At 35.7% G+C, this 18347-nt stretch overlaps 1 protein-coding gene across 3 annotated transcripts in view; it reads left to right on the top strand.

Annotated features, from left to right (window-relative positions):
- The first annotated feature begins 7716 nt into the window (after window positions 1-7716).
- The window catches only part of LOC138698704 (odorant receptor 2a-like), a 50742-nt gene continuing 40111 nt past the window's right edge, over window positions 7717-18347 (top strand). The window contains exons 1-2 of one of the 3 annotated variants that reach the window (XM_069824908.1): window positions 7717-10180; window positions 12782-12881. In XM_069824908.1, the coding sequence (XP_069681009.1) occupies window positions 9198-10180; window positions 12782-12881 (1083 nt within the window). In that variant the 5' untranslated portion in view covers window positions 7717-9197. Of the gene's footprint in view, window positions 10181-11948; window positions 12882-18347 lie in introns of those variants that run through there. The other 2 variants (XM_069824900.1, XM_069824917.1) reach the window with 2 other exon arrangements.

Genomic DNA, 18347 nt, shown 5'->3' on the forward strand with positions numbered 1-18347 from the left:
ATATTTAATTTGTATTCACATAAATATAAAACTGAAAGACCATACAACATATGCCTGACAGAACCTAAATGCACCACAACTGTAGCTTAAATCACAGTAGCAACTTCGGTCCAAGATTCTATAATAAGATAATAGTTAAATTATCAAACATTCAATTTGCTAATGCTTTTTATTTAAAAAAATCAATTAAAAATTTAGTCACTGATTAATTTTATATCTCCTTTACTGTGTTAATATGAGGAAATTACCTGACTGACTAGTTTCGAAGTGATATTCTTCATTTCTTTGGCTAGGCTTCGGACTATGAAGAATATCATTTCGAAACTAATCAGCCAGGTAATTTCCTTATATTAACACAGTAAAAGATATAAGAAGTTAATCAGTGAATATGTAACTGTTAAAAGTGCATATAGAACACTGAAGAAAGAAAAATGTTTAGGGAGAAAATATAAAATAGTTTTAATTACTATAATATGTGTTTTTATTTTTATCTTTTATTATGTTAATTAATAAAATGTCTTAAACTTTGTGGAATGCTCCCTGAGCACGAGTATATACTCTTTCTGGGGGGGATAGAGTGATTTTTATATGTAAAAAAATATGTAACATCTTTGTTCTAGCAATAAATTATTATTGATCCTCAAAATCTCTCCGGTATCAGATGTTTTTCTGTTTTGTCCTTAGAAAACTAAATCATTCTCTTACAGAATAATGTGACCAGACTTCCTGTTTGAATGGAACAGTCTCAATTTTAGACCTTCTGTCCAGGTATCCTGTTGGTTCTTGATGGGATGCCTGTTAGTTCCGTTTTGTTGGAAAAAAGCAAGAAAGGATCTTTCTGGACAATGTCCCAAAATAGAATGATCTTGAAATGTGTATACAAACGTTCCTCACGATTCCAGCATTAATGAAAATACTATGCTCAGTGAATTTGTTAATGTGAAGCAATTTATTAGTAGAGACAGTTACTTATTGGAATAAAGAGGAGGAAAAAGTCCATATGAGATAGGTAGAAACAGCATTTTCTCCTATCAACAACTGTCATCCAAAAACATTGCTTAAATTGTAAATTTGGCTTATCTCTGACTGGAGCCAATACTCCTGTAGAAAAATTTTTGCCAGAATGAACAAAATATGGACATTATGAAAAACACAATTGAAGGTTGACATATTGAATGCATTGCTAATTACCGAAATTAATTTCAAATACAGTTTCTTTGACTTCTTCAGTTTCTTGAAGAAGATTAAGAAACATCTTATGGAAATTAATTCACCAAAAACATATACACAATGAGTAGGCTGTAATTTTGTGTTGTGTGTTATGATTAAATGTTAAACAGTTAATGCACACATTGTGTTCACATTATTTTAAAATTAAAACCTAGTTGAGGGAGTTTTAAGTAAAGTTGCATTATTAGTTAGTGTCCCATTTTGAGCTTCGGAAATTTTGGTCACTTGTAGAATCGGCCCTGAAGATGTAACAGTTCCATTACTGGTGGTGATGGTGTTGGTGGTGATGGTGTTGGTGGTGATGGTCATGGGGTAGTGGTAGAAGGAGAGGAGGAAACTAATTAATTTTATTAAAGATTGTTATGCTTGTCTTCTTTTGTAAGTATGTAACTTACTTAAAGTTCAGTGCATTCAAAAATTTCCTCCGCAACTAGGGTTGCCAACTAGCTGGTATTTCACCGGCACATAAAGTCCGGTTCAGACAGTGCGTGTTTCTGTGGTAGATTCCAAGATGGCTGCGCTGATGGCTAGCCTGCGTGCTCACTTGCTGGTAGTAATGCGCTCTGGTGGCTGCTTGGTGGCTAGCTAGCTGGATTTCGAGGATAGGTTCCTTGCTATTTTTCGTGGTGGTTTGCAGGCTGGAACCAAAGATGATGATATAGTATCACCACTGAAACCATGTCGCCATGTTCGTTGTTTTCCAACTAAACCTGTTTTTTCTATATTCTTTAGTTTCTAAGAAACAGCAATTAAATATCGGACTTTGGCTGTTTTTCACTTATGGCTTAAGTACCTTATTACGACATTTACTATTGTTAATATAGGACTTTAGTTATTTTCCACTCACGGTTTAGTTTCTCTTTGACAATGAGTGTTGGCAACAGATGAAACAGTAGATGATTTTCCAATTCGAACCGTAAAAGAGCCAGCTCCGTGAGAACAACAATCATCACTGTAGCCAACACGGAAGCCAGCATCGTATTCACCATGGCACCCAGATTGCTAACCAGCAAGGAAACACGCAAGAAAACAAGCACCGTCTGAACCGGGCTTAAGACTGGTGTCCAGTATCAACCCCTTACTGGCCCTACTTATGCCAGGTAATTTTATTAAATGAGTTTGAGAAATTGTGATAACAGCTTTTATCATGTATGCTAAAAGGGATTTTTCTCTATTTCGAAGCACCTGAAGATAATATGGGAATTTTTAAGTATTCTTCAGTCTAAATACTTGATGGTTGTACACCAAAAGTGGAAGCAATTTTAAGTATTAAGCCCAGTTCCCACGGTGCTTGTTTCGTTGCGTGTTTCCTTGCTGGCCAGCAAGCTTGGTTCTTTGATGGGTATGCCGATGGTTCCCATGTTTGCTACTATGCTTGTTACTGCTCACACGGAGCTGGCTCTTTTCACAGTCCATATTGGAAAATCATCTGCTGCTTCATCTGTTGCCAATACTCATGATCAAAAAGAAACTAAACCTTGAGTGAAAAAGAACTAAAGTCCTACATTAACAATAGTAAATGTCGTAATAAAGTAATTAAACCAGAAGTGTAAAACAGGTAAAGTCCGATATTTAATTGCTGTTTCTTAGAAACTAGAGAATATAGAAAAAAAACATATTTAGTTGGAAAACAACGAACATGGCGACATGGTTTCAGCAGTGATACTATCTAATCATCTTTGATTCCATCCTGCAAACCAACACGAAAAATAGCAAGCGACCTAATCTCGAAAACCAGGAAGCTAACCACTAAAGTAGTCATCAGGGCGCATTATTTCCAGCAAGTGAGCACGCAGAGTAGCCATCAGTGCAGCCAGCTTGGAATCCATCACAGAAACAAGCACCGTGGGAACCGGGCTTTAGACAAAAACCAAGACTAAAGATGAAGTTATAGTCTATAATAAACTGTGCTTGTTAAATGTCGCGGATTCTCCCTTTGTGAAAGATGCACATTTGACAAATTTTATAAAATAGTGCAAATATTTTCAGAATAGGGATGCCTCAGAGAAATCTCCACGAATAAGAATGGTAGTTCATCACGTGTTACTATTCCTGCAAGCAATTATTTTGACGAGACGATAAAAGTCACCCTCGGCTCCCTTTATTGCGCATGCGCTATCGGTGAAGAAATTCCGCTTCCGGTGTGACGCTGAGCCCCGTTGTAAGCATAAAAATGTTTTATTTACCGCATTAATTGTGAACTGGATTTCTTTTACTTTCATTCGAGATTGATGGATTAGTTTTCAAACTTCTGTAATAATGCCTGTGGTATGCAAACATTGCAGTACCATATTTAGTAAACAGTCGAATTTAAACAGACATTTAAGACATGTACATAAAACAGAGCACGTGAACATGATATCGTATCAGTAATATTATATCTTTCTCTTGTAAAATTTCCAGTTTTGGAATTACAAGGTTTTGATCGCCACCCGACGACGAGCCATTAGTTTCACTATCATTGATATAACCCAATTTATCATTGTATTCCCGTTCACTGCACTTTCAGTGGGGACAATTTTCTTTATTAAGCATTTATTCATTATCAGTAGTTATATAGCCGTTGCTAATCAATTAACGAGCACACACCTACGACGACGATCATAACAAAAAAAAAAAAGCAACCTAAAAACGAGTGTTGATAATGGTTAGTTTTAAATTTTGGGTAATTAAGTAGTAATCATCAGCCAGGCCATCTTCCCGTAATAGAGATCTAGGATAGATACATTACCAAGTATATACATATATTTTAATAATTGTGTAGAAACAAACCATCGACAGGTCATATCGGCCAGGCCATCATCTTACTACAACAGAGATCCAGGGTGTAAAGTGGATACTGGATGACAAGTTAATCATATACAAACGAAATTTAATAAAAGAAAATACATATGATAACGAAGGTGCCCTGGACCTCTATTGCGGGAATATGGAGGCCTGGCCGATTATTACTACATAATTACCATACACTGTTAATTAACTGTGAGCTCTGTGTTATTTCCGCTTGGTAAGACTTAGGACCATTACTGTTCGATCCCAATAGTTCATACATTTGAACTGAACTACAAAAATGTGGATCATGGATAGAGAAGTGGAGTCACTCTGTTGCATGTGTGAAGATTCACCGATCTCAAATTCAGGAAAGATAGCGGCACTGTGAATTGCTTTACCAACATGTTCGACAGCTGACCTCCTCTATCAGTGATTTAGATGGATAAAAACATTTAGGGCCTACAGGAACTCATAAAGTTAGTGGTATATTTTCTAATTTACCATAATATTTAAAATGCTATTGTTCTAAGGGTGTCCCGATTTGTTCTTTTGGATGGTTCCTTGTCCATTTTGTTACTCAACTGTGGAATAATAAATAATAATGAATATAGGTCTATACCGGTAATAATAAAAAAAATATATATATCTTCTTTTTTCCGAGATGTTCCAGTCGAACCAAGCCACTACTCTCTATAGAGTTCAAATAATAATCTTTGGCCTATAACCTACTTCATCTTTCAAACAAATTAATTCAATTTTTGGCTAAACTAGTGCTGAAGTAGTTCCCCGCTTATATACATGTTGCATATACGAATCTGTGACAGGTTAGATTTGGTTAGTTTAGGGTTTTGTTACGCCATGCATATATTTGTCTATGATGCATATACGATCAACTGTATCTACATAAAAAGAAACCCTTATAAATTCAACAATTTTCACTTCCGAAATCACCAGAACTACTTCAGCGCTAGTTTCGCCGCTTTATTTACATAGGAATATCTCTTCGAATTGTTAACAAGGCTGAGATCACTCTTAATTTTACTGGATGTGATGCCCCTGGTTTTATAAATTTGGACACAAAGTGTCTTGCAGCCCCTCTGAAGTTGGCACCTACGTTTGGTGATATTTATTTGCATATCACGAGATTCGTAAGTTGGTTTACAGTTGAAATATCCAGAACTACCTCAGCGCTAGTTCTTGCCGCCCCTCTGAAGTTGTAGATGGAATATTGTGTTAGCCAAGTTTAATATCAATACTACCACCAGAAATTAACTCTTAATACATATAGCCTATCAAGACTTATGAGGAAATATTCTGGAATACAATTATACGAAAATAACGTTTGACTTGGATAACAGGGTCTGGAGTAATAATTGTGAAATCTATCAATGCACTATTATTATAATTGCGTAACTTGTATCACCGAAATGTAAATAATATATGATCGTGACGAAGGTGAATCTAGAATGCGGTGAATAAAACAATTTTATGCTTACAACAACGAGTTAGATACTATAACTCGTTGGCTTACAACGAGGCCCAGCATCACACCGGAAGCGGAAATACTACACCGATGGCGCATGCGCAAAAAGAGAGCCGAGGGTGACTTTTATCGTCTCGTATTATTTTGTGGAGCGTGCATTCAGTATGATGAATATATTATGGAATAATGGGAGGAATAATTTAACTGTGGAAATAGTAAAAACTGAACTTTGTACTAGGGAATATTTTAAGTTTAGTTGTGTAGAATTTTATCGGTTTGAAGGAAAAGAAAAAGAAGTTCTTAAGGCTGTGGTATCAAGCTCCAACTACAAAATTAAAAAGTGCATTTTTGAACATTGAAGCAAGATTGTTTTTTTTTTATGCTCATATCATTTGGCAGATTCTGTATTTAGTATATCATATATATTCATCCAAACTTGCGTGTGTAAAATGGCCAGTAATTTTATTTATCAGAGTTGGCAACCCTATCAGCAACACTCTGCTTGCTTGTAAAGCAACGAGTTGTAACCAACGAGTTAGAAAGAGAAGACTATAGAGTGGCCATGTTGTCCTGTACAGCGCTCTTTGCGGTGCCACCGCGAAACACGGCAGATCTGAGCTAAGCGCCCACCTTTGTAAAAATTCGTCTGCTTACAATGTTGTATAACGGAGGTAAGAAGTACAAATAAACGAAGAAAAAACATGCCTGTTATGTGTGCTGCTTATAAATGCAATGTCAAAAGGAAAAAGACAACAGATATATGTTATATTTCATGTAAATTTTATGAAGTTTAGTCCATAGTTTTGTTAGTTAGCAGCATTTTTTTTTCATGCATAAATGTGTAACAACGCCCGGCATAAACAAAATAAATGGTTCACTGGTAATGTACTTAAACTAAATACGGATAAAACCAATACAATTCAGTTTCAGACCCAATGAAAAACAAATAGCAATACAATATTAAAACTGTATTTCGACACCGGCATCCTTTATTTCTGCTCCTTTTGTCCTTACTGCTTATACAAGAAGACGATGAGCTGTAGCTTATAAGAAGTAGGCCTATTTCGAAGACAAACGATTAATCAAATAAATGGTTCACTAGTAATAAAGTTAAACTAAATACGGATAAAACCCCTACAATTCCGTTTCAAACCTAGTAATAGCAATCAAATATTAAAATTGTATTTCGACACTCGCATCCAAAATAACGCAAAACTCTGGGGTAGGTCGTATTGTTGTTAGTATTTTGACTGGAAGGATATGAAAGAACATAATTGAGCACCCATGTGCAGTAATGGGGTAAGTATGAATATATTTCGTAACTACTTACCCCATTATTGTACGTGGGTGCTCATTTATACACTAATAATTATCTGTGGTGCCACAGCCCTTGAAAGGCTCAGACAGACCAGCCGGCTGTTGGCCTCACGTTCACATTTCGATAATTATTATACTTTACTGTAACAAAAAAACTGAAAGCGTGTTTTGTCATGTTTCACCCACGTTACAAGCTTGGAAGTAAAGGTTGTTTACTACAGATAGGGCCTACTTTCATTCTATATCTTATGGTATAGTAAATAGTTTTGCAACGTGTAAAGATTTAACTGATTTATGCAAACGAAATTAAGACAGCAGACGATTCTAATGTCAGTTATCACCACGCCCACTTTGTTTTGGGCGCATAAGTTCATTACCGACGGTCGTTCAATTTTCTTCAAACATGGCGGCGCAATGACCACTCTATATCTTTCTCTTTTTAACTCGTTGGTTGTAACTCATTTGTTGCGCTATACTGGAGAATTAGCACGGTCACTTTGAACCGTGCCGTTACGTTTAGCACCAAATTTAAGTAAATACACAATGTCACCAACATAAGAACATGACGTTGGTGTGTGGCGTAGTTGGCGGGAGAAATTTTTTCTCTCTCTGTCTACCTCCTTCGTTCTGAACATTATTGAGAGATAGCACCACTGTTAGCGACAATGTGTATTTGCGTAAATATTGCGAGTAAATTATGACGAGTGCCTTAGATGAGAGGCTCGGGACAGAAACAGTTTTTCTGTAGCGCATGCGCGGACCTCTCATGCAGTGGGAGCGTGATCCTTACTTGAATTTATTTTTGCGTGTACTTGCAGATTAAATGATTGAGATCCCTTCTTGCTCCGGTTACAGGCCTTGCATTTACGAAGGTTATGTTATGTTATGTTATGTTATGTTATGTTATGTTATGTTATGTTATGTTATGTTATGTTATGTTAGCTTAGCTTAGCTTAGCTTAGCTTAGCTTAGCTTAGATTAGGTTAGGTTAGCTTAAATTAGCTTTGGTTAGGTTAGATTAGTTTTGGTTAGGTTAGCTTTGGTTAGGTTAGGTTAGCTTTGGTTAGGTTAGCTTAGGTTAGGTTAAATTAGCTTTGGTTAGGTTAGATTAGTTTTGGTTAGGTTAGCTTAGCTTTGGTTAGGTTAGGTTAGCTTTGGTTAGGTTAGGTTAGCTTTGGTTAGGTTAGGTTAGCTTGATTTGGTTCGTCCATGTAGTAGTTAAAATTATATAATATGACAGTTTTTGATTCGTAATATTGTTAAAAAATAATAGGCCTATAATGAAAGCGGTGAATAATTTCATGGTCCTTAAATTTTTTTTCGTAAAAGGCTAGGTATTTTTCTATAGGCCAGAAATAAAACAGCAACGCCGTCATAATTACGTACTTTACGCTTTGGCGAACATTAACCGGAAATTTACTTTCCGTCATTTTAATTGTATTCCGTGAAACACATCTTTTTTCCTGTTAATTTCCTTGTGATAACCTAGTTTATTATCTTATTACATCTTCATTTTCATTTAATGCATTCAAAAAACCGCCGTTGTACTACATAAAACCTTGAACTTGACTAATGGAGTGAATTATTTAAGAATATAGTCGCGAATTTGACTACCACCATTTCGATTATATTTTGTTTGATACGGCTCGGTACGGCCCGGTGACTAGTGGCCAGCGAGTAGAGTCGACTATCGATATTGGTCTGCCGTGCGTATTATCCAGTTGTTCCCATTGTTGTAAAGATGATTCAACTTTCTCTTTCTTCCAACCCTCACACTTGTCTTGACTCAGTGTGGACAAACGAAAATGAACCTTAAGAATCAGACTTGACCTGTGGAGGGATTAGATGAATTTAGTTTTTGTCTTTCATTATAACTTTTAAACACTGGTTAAAAAAAAAGCTTGAATGGCTATAGAGCTTCTTATGTGATTACAGGCACTGATTACACTGATATCGGATGTAATATTTGTCTTTCCTTACAGCTTTTAGAAACTAGTTTAAAACACACATGGCTGTAGAGCTGCTTATTTGATTACAGTGTTATTGAATACTGGTACTTATAATTTCTGCTACTGTGGCAGATTAATTGCAATTGCCCTTAGCAAATACTCTATCTCTATCACTTAAAAATCCAGTAGGGAAGTTTAGGTAAAGTTACATAGGAAACTTTTAGGTAATGCTCATTAAAAAAAATCTATATATAAATGGTGTCACAACTGTAGTATAATCATTTCTACACTCATTTGAAGACCGAAAGTATTGAAAAATTGTTCAATATACGAATTGTCATATCTCCTTTAATTTCTCCATATCTTTTCGACAAGAAAACGTTTTATTTTTTAACGGATATGATATCACGCAATGTTTACTTAATATATTTATTACTCATCAAACAATGAGAAAGACTACAGAAAATGTAAAGAAACCAACTGATACCAAAAAGCAGCAAATATTTTTACATTTCAATATTAGATATCTTCATTTTTTGGGTCTCTGGCCAAGTGGAGGTAAAACGAGTTCTTGGATTGTTTATCACTTTCGTTTGGGATTTACATTAATTAATTTGTGTGTTATTTTGACTCTGGAGGTGGCAGATTGTTACTTCAAGTTCAGAGACTTATATTATATAACACTTCTCGTTAGTGAGGTACTAATTAATTTTCAATTTATACTTAAAATTATATATCTCGTCAGCAAACAAAAAACTATCCGTTCTCTTATTGATATTTTGGAAAAAAATCTTGTTCTTGATGAAGAAGTGGGGACAGAATGTTATAAACAGGCAAGGACATTGATACTCATATTCAGTTTTCTGGCTTCTCTTTGTTGTTTAACTTGGTTGATTTTGCCATTTGTCGATGATGAGAGGGAAGCAGATGGTTTAACAAGAAAACTGCCTTTTGAAGCTTGGACTCCATTTAATTTAAGCAATCCATATGCTTATTTTTCAGCATACGCTTTGCATGTTTCTCATGCCTTTATATTCATATCATATGCACCAGCATGGGACTGTTTTTTCGTTTGTATTATCATATACATTTGTGGCCAGTTTAAAATGCTGCATAAATCATTAATTAAAATAGGACAGATTGATTGCTATAGACCCAACACATCGTTCATTGCAAATGAAATAGAGACTAATATTACAGTCAAGTCACACATGTTACAAAATACACAAATGCCGCTGTATAGAGAAAGGCAAGACTTATTAGATGTGAAGAGACATAATATTGGAGTAAGTAAAGAAGAAGCAGCACTCAGAAGTTACAGGAAACCGTGGGATGAACAGGAACAAAATGATACTTGCACAAACGAAAAACTTGATGAAGAAATGAAGGCGCTGCATAACTGTATAAAAATCCACCAAGCTTTACTTGGGTGAGTAATGAATTTCAGTAAACTGAATTTGAAGGGTACACGGGAAAAACGATCAAGGTCCATTTTAGAAAGTTTCAAGAAAAACGAATTTTAAAGTTTAAGCACTTAATACTTTGTTATGTGTGAATTTAATAGAAATTGACGTAGTGGAATGTCAAGAACGATTATTTCTTATTACTAGCTAGACCACATGATAGTACTTCCTTTCCACTATAAGATAACATTATTAACTCAATTTCGATTTTTGATGGACCTTGATCGTTTTTCCCGTGTACCCTTCATTTATGAATTGAGAGAAGGAAAATAGGCAATATTTACTATCTTTAATTTATCAGCACATGTTCAGCCACTGTTTCAGATAAGTAGTCAGGACGTCTTAATATGAAACTACAGGGCTCCACTTCAAATATTGATTTAAAAAGTCTGTCTGGTTAAAGTAATTTCGGAGCTTTTATTCAAATATAGTACAGTCCCGATTATCTGGACTTCCATGTTATCCAGATCGCTTTTTTTTTAATTATAGTAGTGTACATATAATACAGTAGGCTGAACAATAACAAAGTTTTTTTTAGTCCATTACATACTGTATTGTATTATGAATAAAAACTCGTTTATTATGTACATGTGAGTAACGTCTTTCTACATTACTGGGTTCGACCTTTGTCCCTTTATGATTACCAGTACATAATCAAAAACCACATAGAGCTCTCCAGTGGCGTAGCATGAAATTTTGACCAGGGGAAGCTAACTCAAGTTGCCTTTCATGTATGAGGAAACGTATTGAAAAAGTATAGTCTTAAAATAAATAGTACCGGTAGTCAATGTCAAGTCAGCAGCCCGAGATTGGTTGGAACCTCATAAGTAACACCAATAAGGCATCACCTCAAATGGTACGTAGTAAAATATGATTTCATGGTTTACACATATCTCTAACAAATAAACACGTATAGATCTAATTTAACATTAGCCCACTCCCTGTCATATTTAGAGAAATCACAATATTAACGGTCAATAGATACAGTGTTAGTATAATTACGTAAGTACGCGTCCGTCTTTTGGTTATGTCCTTTATTGACAGCAAGGGAGTTGGTCGTTTGTTTTTTAAAACATACTTTTGTTCGTAAGTCAGTCTTGGTACCTAATGGAATTGTTCTAAAAAATAATTCAAGTAAATTATAGTGTCAGGAACTTTTATTTCACTCATTATTTATTATGTCAGCCACAATGCACACTAACACTTCAATTGAACACAACTCACGAAAGGGATAACTCGGAAACTAAATTCTTTTCAATGCCAAAGCTAGCTTCTTGCGAGCTGCGACCAGGGTAATTTAGTTAGAAAGGAATGGAAAATCTGCAGGGTGGGTTACACAGAAGAATGCGTGAAAGAAACGAGTCTGCTTGTAGTGCAATGGAGCGGATTGAAAGCTGGTGTGTGCAGGCTTCATGTTTACTGCTGCATTACAAATCATCCTGAGCTGCCGCATCACAAAATTTAACGTGTAAATATAAATTGTATTAAAATTAATAAATAATTTTATTCATAAACTGCAGGTTTATTATGGAGTTATTAACTGGGGAAGCTAAGCTTTTTAGCTTACATTGACGCTATGCCACTGGAGCTCTCACCCTCCATATTATCTGGAGTGCCTTCGGCCCGTATAATCAGAATAATCGGAATTCTACTGTACCGGTACTTAATATCTTCATCCTCAAATCAGAAGGGCACAATGAGTTCATTTTTCGACCTAAGTACATTGGAACTCCTATAATGGTCTTGGCCATATACCAATAACAGCAATCAACATGTAGGCTTATTATTTTTTCAATAGGAATATAATTTCTTAATGTAAACTTATGTATGTTAGACACAACGTAGAAGGTATTAATGGTTTATAAACAAAATGGCGACCAGATTTGAATTCTGAGACATTAAATGCCTCGACATTTTGAATGTTCTCTCTTCACTCAATTTCACTCGCAAATTTTTCCAATTTAACATGTTGACTGCTGATTGACACCACTGCAAATGTTCTATCACTTCGAATTTTCGAGTTGCATTGCCTTGGCTGCCGCACAACCCACCACTTCATGCAACTTCCCCCGCCTGGCACATATTGCTAGATGACGTTACCTGCTCCAACTCAAAGTCACATTGGATACTAGTACATTGATCCTGTCGATCGGTGTTTACTTCATTGGAATATGTCATGTAGTTTAGAAATTGTAGGTGCGACAAAACTCACTTGAAAATGTGTCGGACGATTTTCTGGGATGGCACTCTAATACTGCAGCGAACTTATAGACGTATTCACATCAAAAAGAGAGAGAAAACTTTTGGCTAGCACCATTTTTCAGAATAGGTGGATACAGGGTACTTATCAAAAGTTTCCTCGTAATACATTAATACCATTTAGAAGAACTTCTCCGAAGACAAAATTACAATATCAGAGTAGCCTATATTTCAATATATGATACAATATTGGAAGTCTGTTAATGCATGGCCATATCACATGTTATTACGTATTACAGAATGTTTCTCTATGAACGTAACTGTAATGAGTAGAATTGATAAATGTGTTTGTTTACGAATTGTTTCAGGTTATGTCAAGAACTGGAGCACATAATGAGTCCTATTATGTTAGTTCAACTTGTCTTAAGTAGTGGTACACTATGTTTGGTATTGTTTCAACTGTTTGTCGTGAGTAATACATTAAAATATATAAATGTAATTAAAATAATTCACATTCATTTGAAAAATACTCCAACTTCACTATTCTCTGAAATAAAAAGCCCACTAGATGTGAGTAGCACATTCAAAATAACTGAAGCAGATATCACATGTTACATTGCAACATCTTCAGAAAATATCAGCAGACCTGCCTGTTAAATAGATTGCCATTGAAAAGAGCAGTAGCAGTAGTATAGTCAGGGTTACCAGATGTCCTGGATTCTCCAGGATTGTTCTGGATGTCAATGGTGTGTCCTGTGTCCTGGATTCATTTATATTTGTCCCGGAATGTCAAAAAGATTGGAAAAATATAATTCTTTATTCATTTATGTAAGGTTATTTTAAAAATTCCTTATCCATTTTTTCAAGACCCTGTCTAAGCTATGTTCAACATCGTCAACGCTGCCTGGCATCTCCTATCGGGTTGTATTGAAATAAAAATAATAATACTATAGTATGTATTAGGGTAACTTATTGTACAGTATTTTTATTCTTTAGTGTCTTTGGAAGTCGACTTATTATTGACATTGTATAATGCATTTTTCTGTATAGATCAGGCTGTAATGTGAGATTATTTTTCCAGATTTCATCAGTAATTCAAAGGAAATTTCATAATCTAACAAAAAATGTAACAAAATAATTAAAAAGTTTAGGCCTTACCGGTATATAAATAGCTGAAATACATAAAACTAATAAAATCATTTGTATTACAAATTGAATTAATTCAAATGTGTAGTCACATTAAGGTACGCAGTATCATCATCTGTTCTGAATTCCTGACTAGAGAATCTGGCAACCCTGGTGGTGGTGTGGTGGTGGTGGTGGTGGTGGTGGTGGTCGTAGTAGTAGTAGTAGTAGTAGTAGTAGTAGTAGTAATAGTAGTAGTAGTAGTAGTAATAGCAGCAGCAGCAGCAGTAGTAGTAGTAGTAGTAGTAGTAGTAGTAATAGTAGTATATACAGTGCGTTTCGTCAATTTAAGGTGGAATGCTGACCTAGTCATTATGTTAGTCCTCACTTTTGTGTGCCACTGCTATCTATCGGTATTTCACCAGATTAAAACTTAGGTATAAGAACCATAAAAACACTATACTCTATTCACAGTAGCTGCTGGAAAGAATGCTCATTTTCTCTAAAGCATATTTCACATATTTTCAAGAAAATTTCCTTTACATGCAACAGTTCCTCTGTACCAATGGACCTAATTTCTCATTGTATATTTTCTTTAAATTCTTCTAGCATTATGAGGATTCGTTGTATATATATATATATATATATATATATATATATATATATATATGTATTTTTAATTCATCGGAGATACAAATGACAAGGTGTGAAGTCTGGGAAATCTGGAGATAACAAATTCTTTCTAATAATTCTGTACTCAAGTACCCAGTACAATTCGTTCATGGATACATTAGCAGTATGAGTTGTGGCGCTATGCTCTGAAAATGCATCCCAAAACATTATGCACATATTATAATGTATCAGAAAAAGTTTCCAATTCTTTTTTGTACCTCGCACAGTTAATTGTTTCTTCATGTGAAAGAACGTTTCAATAATTCTGTGGGCACTGATGACACATCACACCCCTACTTTTGCATCATACAATGGAGTCTCTTTCACGATTGTTGATTTCTCTGTTGATTCGTATTTGTTATTATATAATGCCACATGGCCATTCAGATGAAATGAAGTCTCATCGATCTGGGATCAATTTCTTCGTTATTTACTATTTATAACATCCAATTACAAAAATTAAGTCTACGATACAGTAGCGGCCGGTGATCAAAATCCTCGGTGAGGCCAGATGCAACTAGTTTAAGTGCCTCCGATAGGAAATGTTTGTTTATGATATTAATTATTATTGTTATTATATTATTAATATCATTATTACTGTATTATTATTATTATCATTATTATTATTGTTATTATTATTACTATTATTAGTCTATTCTTATTACTATCAATGAAAAATAATAATTTCACTCACCAAATAAGCTGTTATGCTCTGAGTTTCAGTGATTGTTTCAGTGTGATGAAGCATCCCATATTATGTGTTGAAATTCCCCTTTCTTTCTTTTCTTTTTATTTTCTTCCTTTCACAGCAACAAACAAGGCCAAGAGAAGTTTATTTTGCATCACATTACCACATAACCATTTATGTTGCCCATACCAGGATGCAATAGAAACTCGCGTTTTAAGATTATGTGTCAGAAAAATTATCAGTGATGTCGTAGGTATCTCGGTAGTCTCTCTCTTTATTTAAAACTTCCTTTCTTTTAGTATTATTTCTTCTCGAAAAAGGACACTCTAACAATGAATTAACTGCACCAGCATTATTTCTCTCATTTGTTTCTGTTTATATTTTCCCAAAATACATAACAACATTGGCCCAGATTCACTACTGTACTACGAAGTACAATAGTAGAACACCCTCGCTTATGTCATAAATTGAGACATAAGGGGAGAGAACCGAGTGGGTTTCTGCCTGCCAAAGAGCTGGAATTTTGTTATTTATGGCCTAGTTAGGAAGACAAGTCACCACTGCTATTCCCACCCCACTCTACCCTTGAGGCCGGCCCATGGATGGGACGAGTGAAACCTGACCAGGCCAGCCGAATTGTGCCTCAGCTACAACGTTTTAAGCGTGAACTCAAAGCCCGCGAAAGGACATGAAATGCATTAAGCCAGACGATTCTGGCCTCAGGAACAAATTTTACTGCAAAACAGGTCTATATACATCACAAGCCAGACCCAGCACGAGCGATCCCGGCCTCAGGAACAAATTTTACTGCAAAACAGGTCTAGATACATCAAAGTTTTCAAATGCTTCTACAGCGATATATGCTTCATTCAAATAACTAATACATTATATAAAAACACAAAATTTGATTTCAGTTAAGCCAAGTGACTGAGGCCCGGCCTCACTTGCCTCAGTCAATCAGCCACCACTGCTACGATAGTAATCTTGAAGCTGTGATTCCTGAAATTCTGCAAAGCTTTAAATTCAGCAATTTTGTTCGTCTTACACATGCTTTAGAAATTCCTGTCTTGTGATACATATTGAGGACCACATTCCAAAGCAGCTCTTATTTCATCAAGTTTTCCATCAGTAAAGCACACAGTGATTCTGTATGATTTTTCAATCACTTAAACAAAGTTATTTAGTTAAATCTATCAAATAAATTTAATATTCTGTATCTGTATGGAACGAACTTGAAGCTGTTATGAGAGCTAGTTTAATAGCAGGGAACTGTTACTATTACGCTATTATGGTTATCTTTAGTAACACTTAAGACCAAACTACAGATCTACAAAACTGTGGTCAGGCCAACAGCTTGGTTTCTAACAAGTGCAAATGAGAACTCCATTAAGATCTGGGAGAGAAAATTGTAAGGAAGATTTATGGCTCAATACAGGAGAATGGAATAAGGAGAATAAGCAAGTTTGACTGAAATAGTTTTAGCATTTAGAAAGAGAATGTCTGATAACAGGATAACTTAGAAGATTTATAGAGGAAAACCAGAAGGAAAGAGGAAAATTGGAAGGTCCGAAAAGAGATGGCTAGATAACATGAAAGAAGATATCAGAAAGCTGGGAATTAGAGACTAGTGAAGAAAAGCAAGCAATAGAGTGGAATGACATGCTTTACTAAGGGAGGTCAAGGCTGTTCAAGAGCAGCAGCAACAGTTGCAGTTGTAGTAGTAGTAATAATAGTCGTGGTGGTGGTGGTGGTGGTGGTGGTGGTGGTGGTGGTGGTGGTGGTGGTGGTGGTGGTGGTGGTGGTGGTGGTGATAGTAGTAAGTTTATAAAGACGTACATACACATCCTCAATATTTGTTGACCACTGCCACACAACAAATGAGAGAAATAAGCTACAACGAATCATACTCAAATTACAGAGAGATCAGATGAGGTGTGGACAGGATAAATGGGGTTTTCACTGTGTGCTACTGATGCTCTCAGAGTCGTGATGATACAACCATACAAGTTTCCGTAATGATGACGGAGGCATGCACGTGTTCATCCTGGCTCATGTCAAGATTGTGCATTTAAAATGAAAGTGTGAATAAATAATGATTAATTAAATGTTTTCAACTGACAACGTGTATATATTTATGATTCATATGTGTTAACCCAGTCTGCCAGCCAAGTACGAAGGCGGTTTGAAACACGATTCCCAGGTGTAAAAGTTCCATTATGTACAATAATCCATAATCTTTGTAATAAATTTCAAGCAACGAAAAGTATTCGGTCTAAGAAATAAAACAGACAGCATAGGGTTCTCAGGGAAGAAACAGACCACGTTGGTTATCGATTGGAACATTCTCCTAGAAAATCACTGAGGTGCCTTTCACAACAAATACGAATTTTTTAGGGCTCTGTGCAAAAGCTACGAAATTATTAAAGTTGCGTCATATAAAATAACTAATACACATGCTCTTCAACCAGATGATTCTGCACATAGGCGCGCATTTTGAGTGGATGCTGAATAATATTCATAATGGACTAATAGACACACATTTTTTATATTTTTCTCAGACGAGGCATGGTTCCACCGCCATGATTATGTGTGTTCACAAAACAATCATTATTGGAATGCTAAGAAACTGGTATCGTTCATGAAGTACCTCTCCATGACAAAGTACCCCACGCACCCTGGAAGAACTGAAATTAACAGCATTAATCGACCAGAACTAAGACAGTGAGTTATGGGAAATTTCATGAAGAGGTGGCAAAAATATGTGGCCAACGAAGGTAGCCAGTTTCAGCACCTCCATCAATAAAGTTGGTAAGTAAGACACTTTTTACTTAGTTACGGAAACTTGTAAGGTTGATTCACCACGACTGTACACTGTCCATTTCCTCCTGTGAGAGTATCAGCAGCACACACTGAAAACCCCGTCGCTCCTGTCCACACCTCATCTGAACTCTCTGTAGAACAGTGGTATGTACTTAAACAGTCTATCACAGACTGGCGTAACATACCATCTCTCTTCCTTTTAAACAACATACCTAAATTAAAACAAAAGAAATTAGGAGGTATTTCTCTTCTTCTTTACTATGTCAAAGGGTACCAGTCTATGAAGATTTAATTTAAAGAAAAGAATTTTTTCTGAAAAAAAAAAAAAAACAATCTAAGACAGATTTTTTTTTTTTTTTATTGGTACTTAACGACTGCTAGGTTATTTAAAGTTTATGGAATTGGTGATGGCGAGATAATATTTGACAAGATGAGGCCGAGGATTCGCAATATATTAACTGACATTTGCCTTACGGTTGGGGAAAACCTCGAAAAAACCCAACCAAGTATTCAGCCCAAGCGGGGATCGAACCCGTGCTCGAGCGCAATTCTGGATCGACAGGCAAACGCCTTAGCCGACTGAGCATTGCCAATGGCTAAAGCAGATTCAGACATGGTAATCAGTTACA

Source organism: Periplaneta americana, chromosome 1, assembly GCF_040183065.1.
Source record: "Periplaneta americana isolate PAMFEO1 chromosome 1, P.americana_PAMFEO1_priV1, whole genome shotgun sequence".
NCBI lineage: Eukaryota > Metazoa > Arthropoda > Insecta > Blattodea > Blattidae > Periplaneta > Periplaneta americana.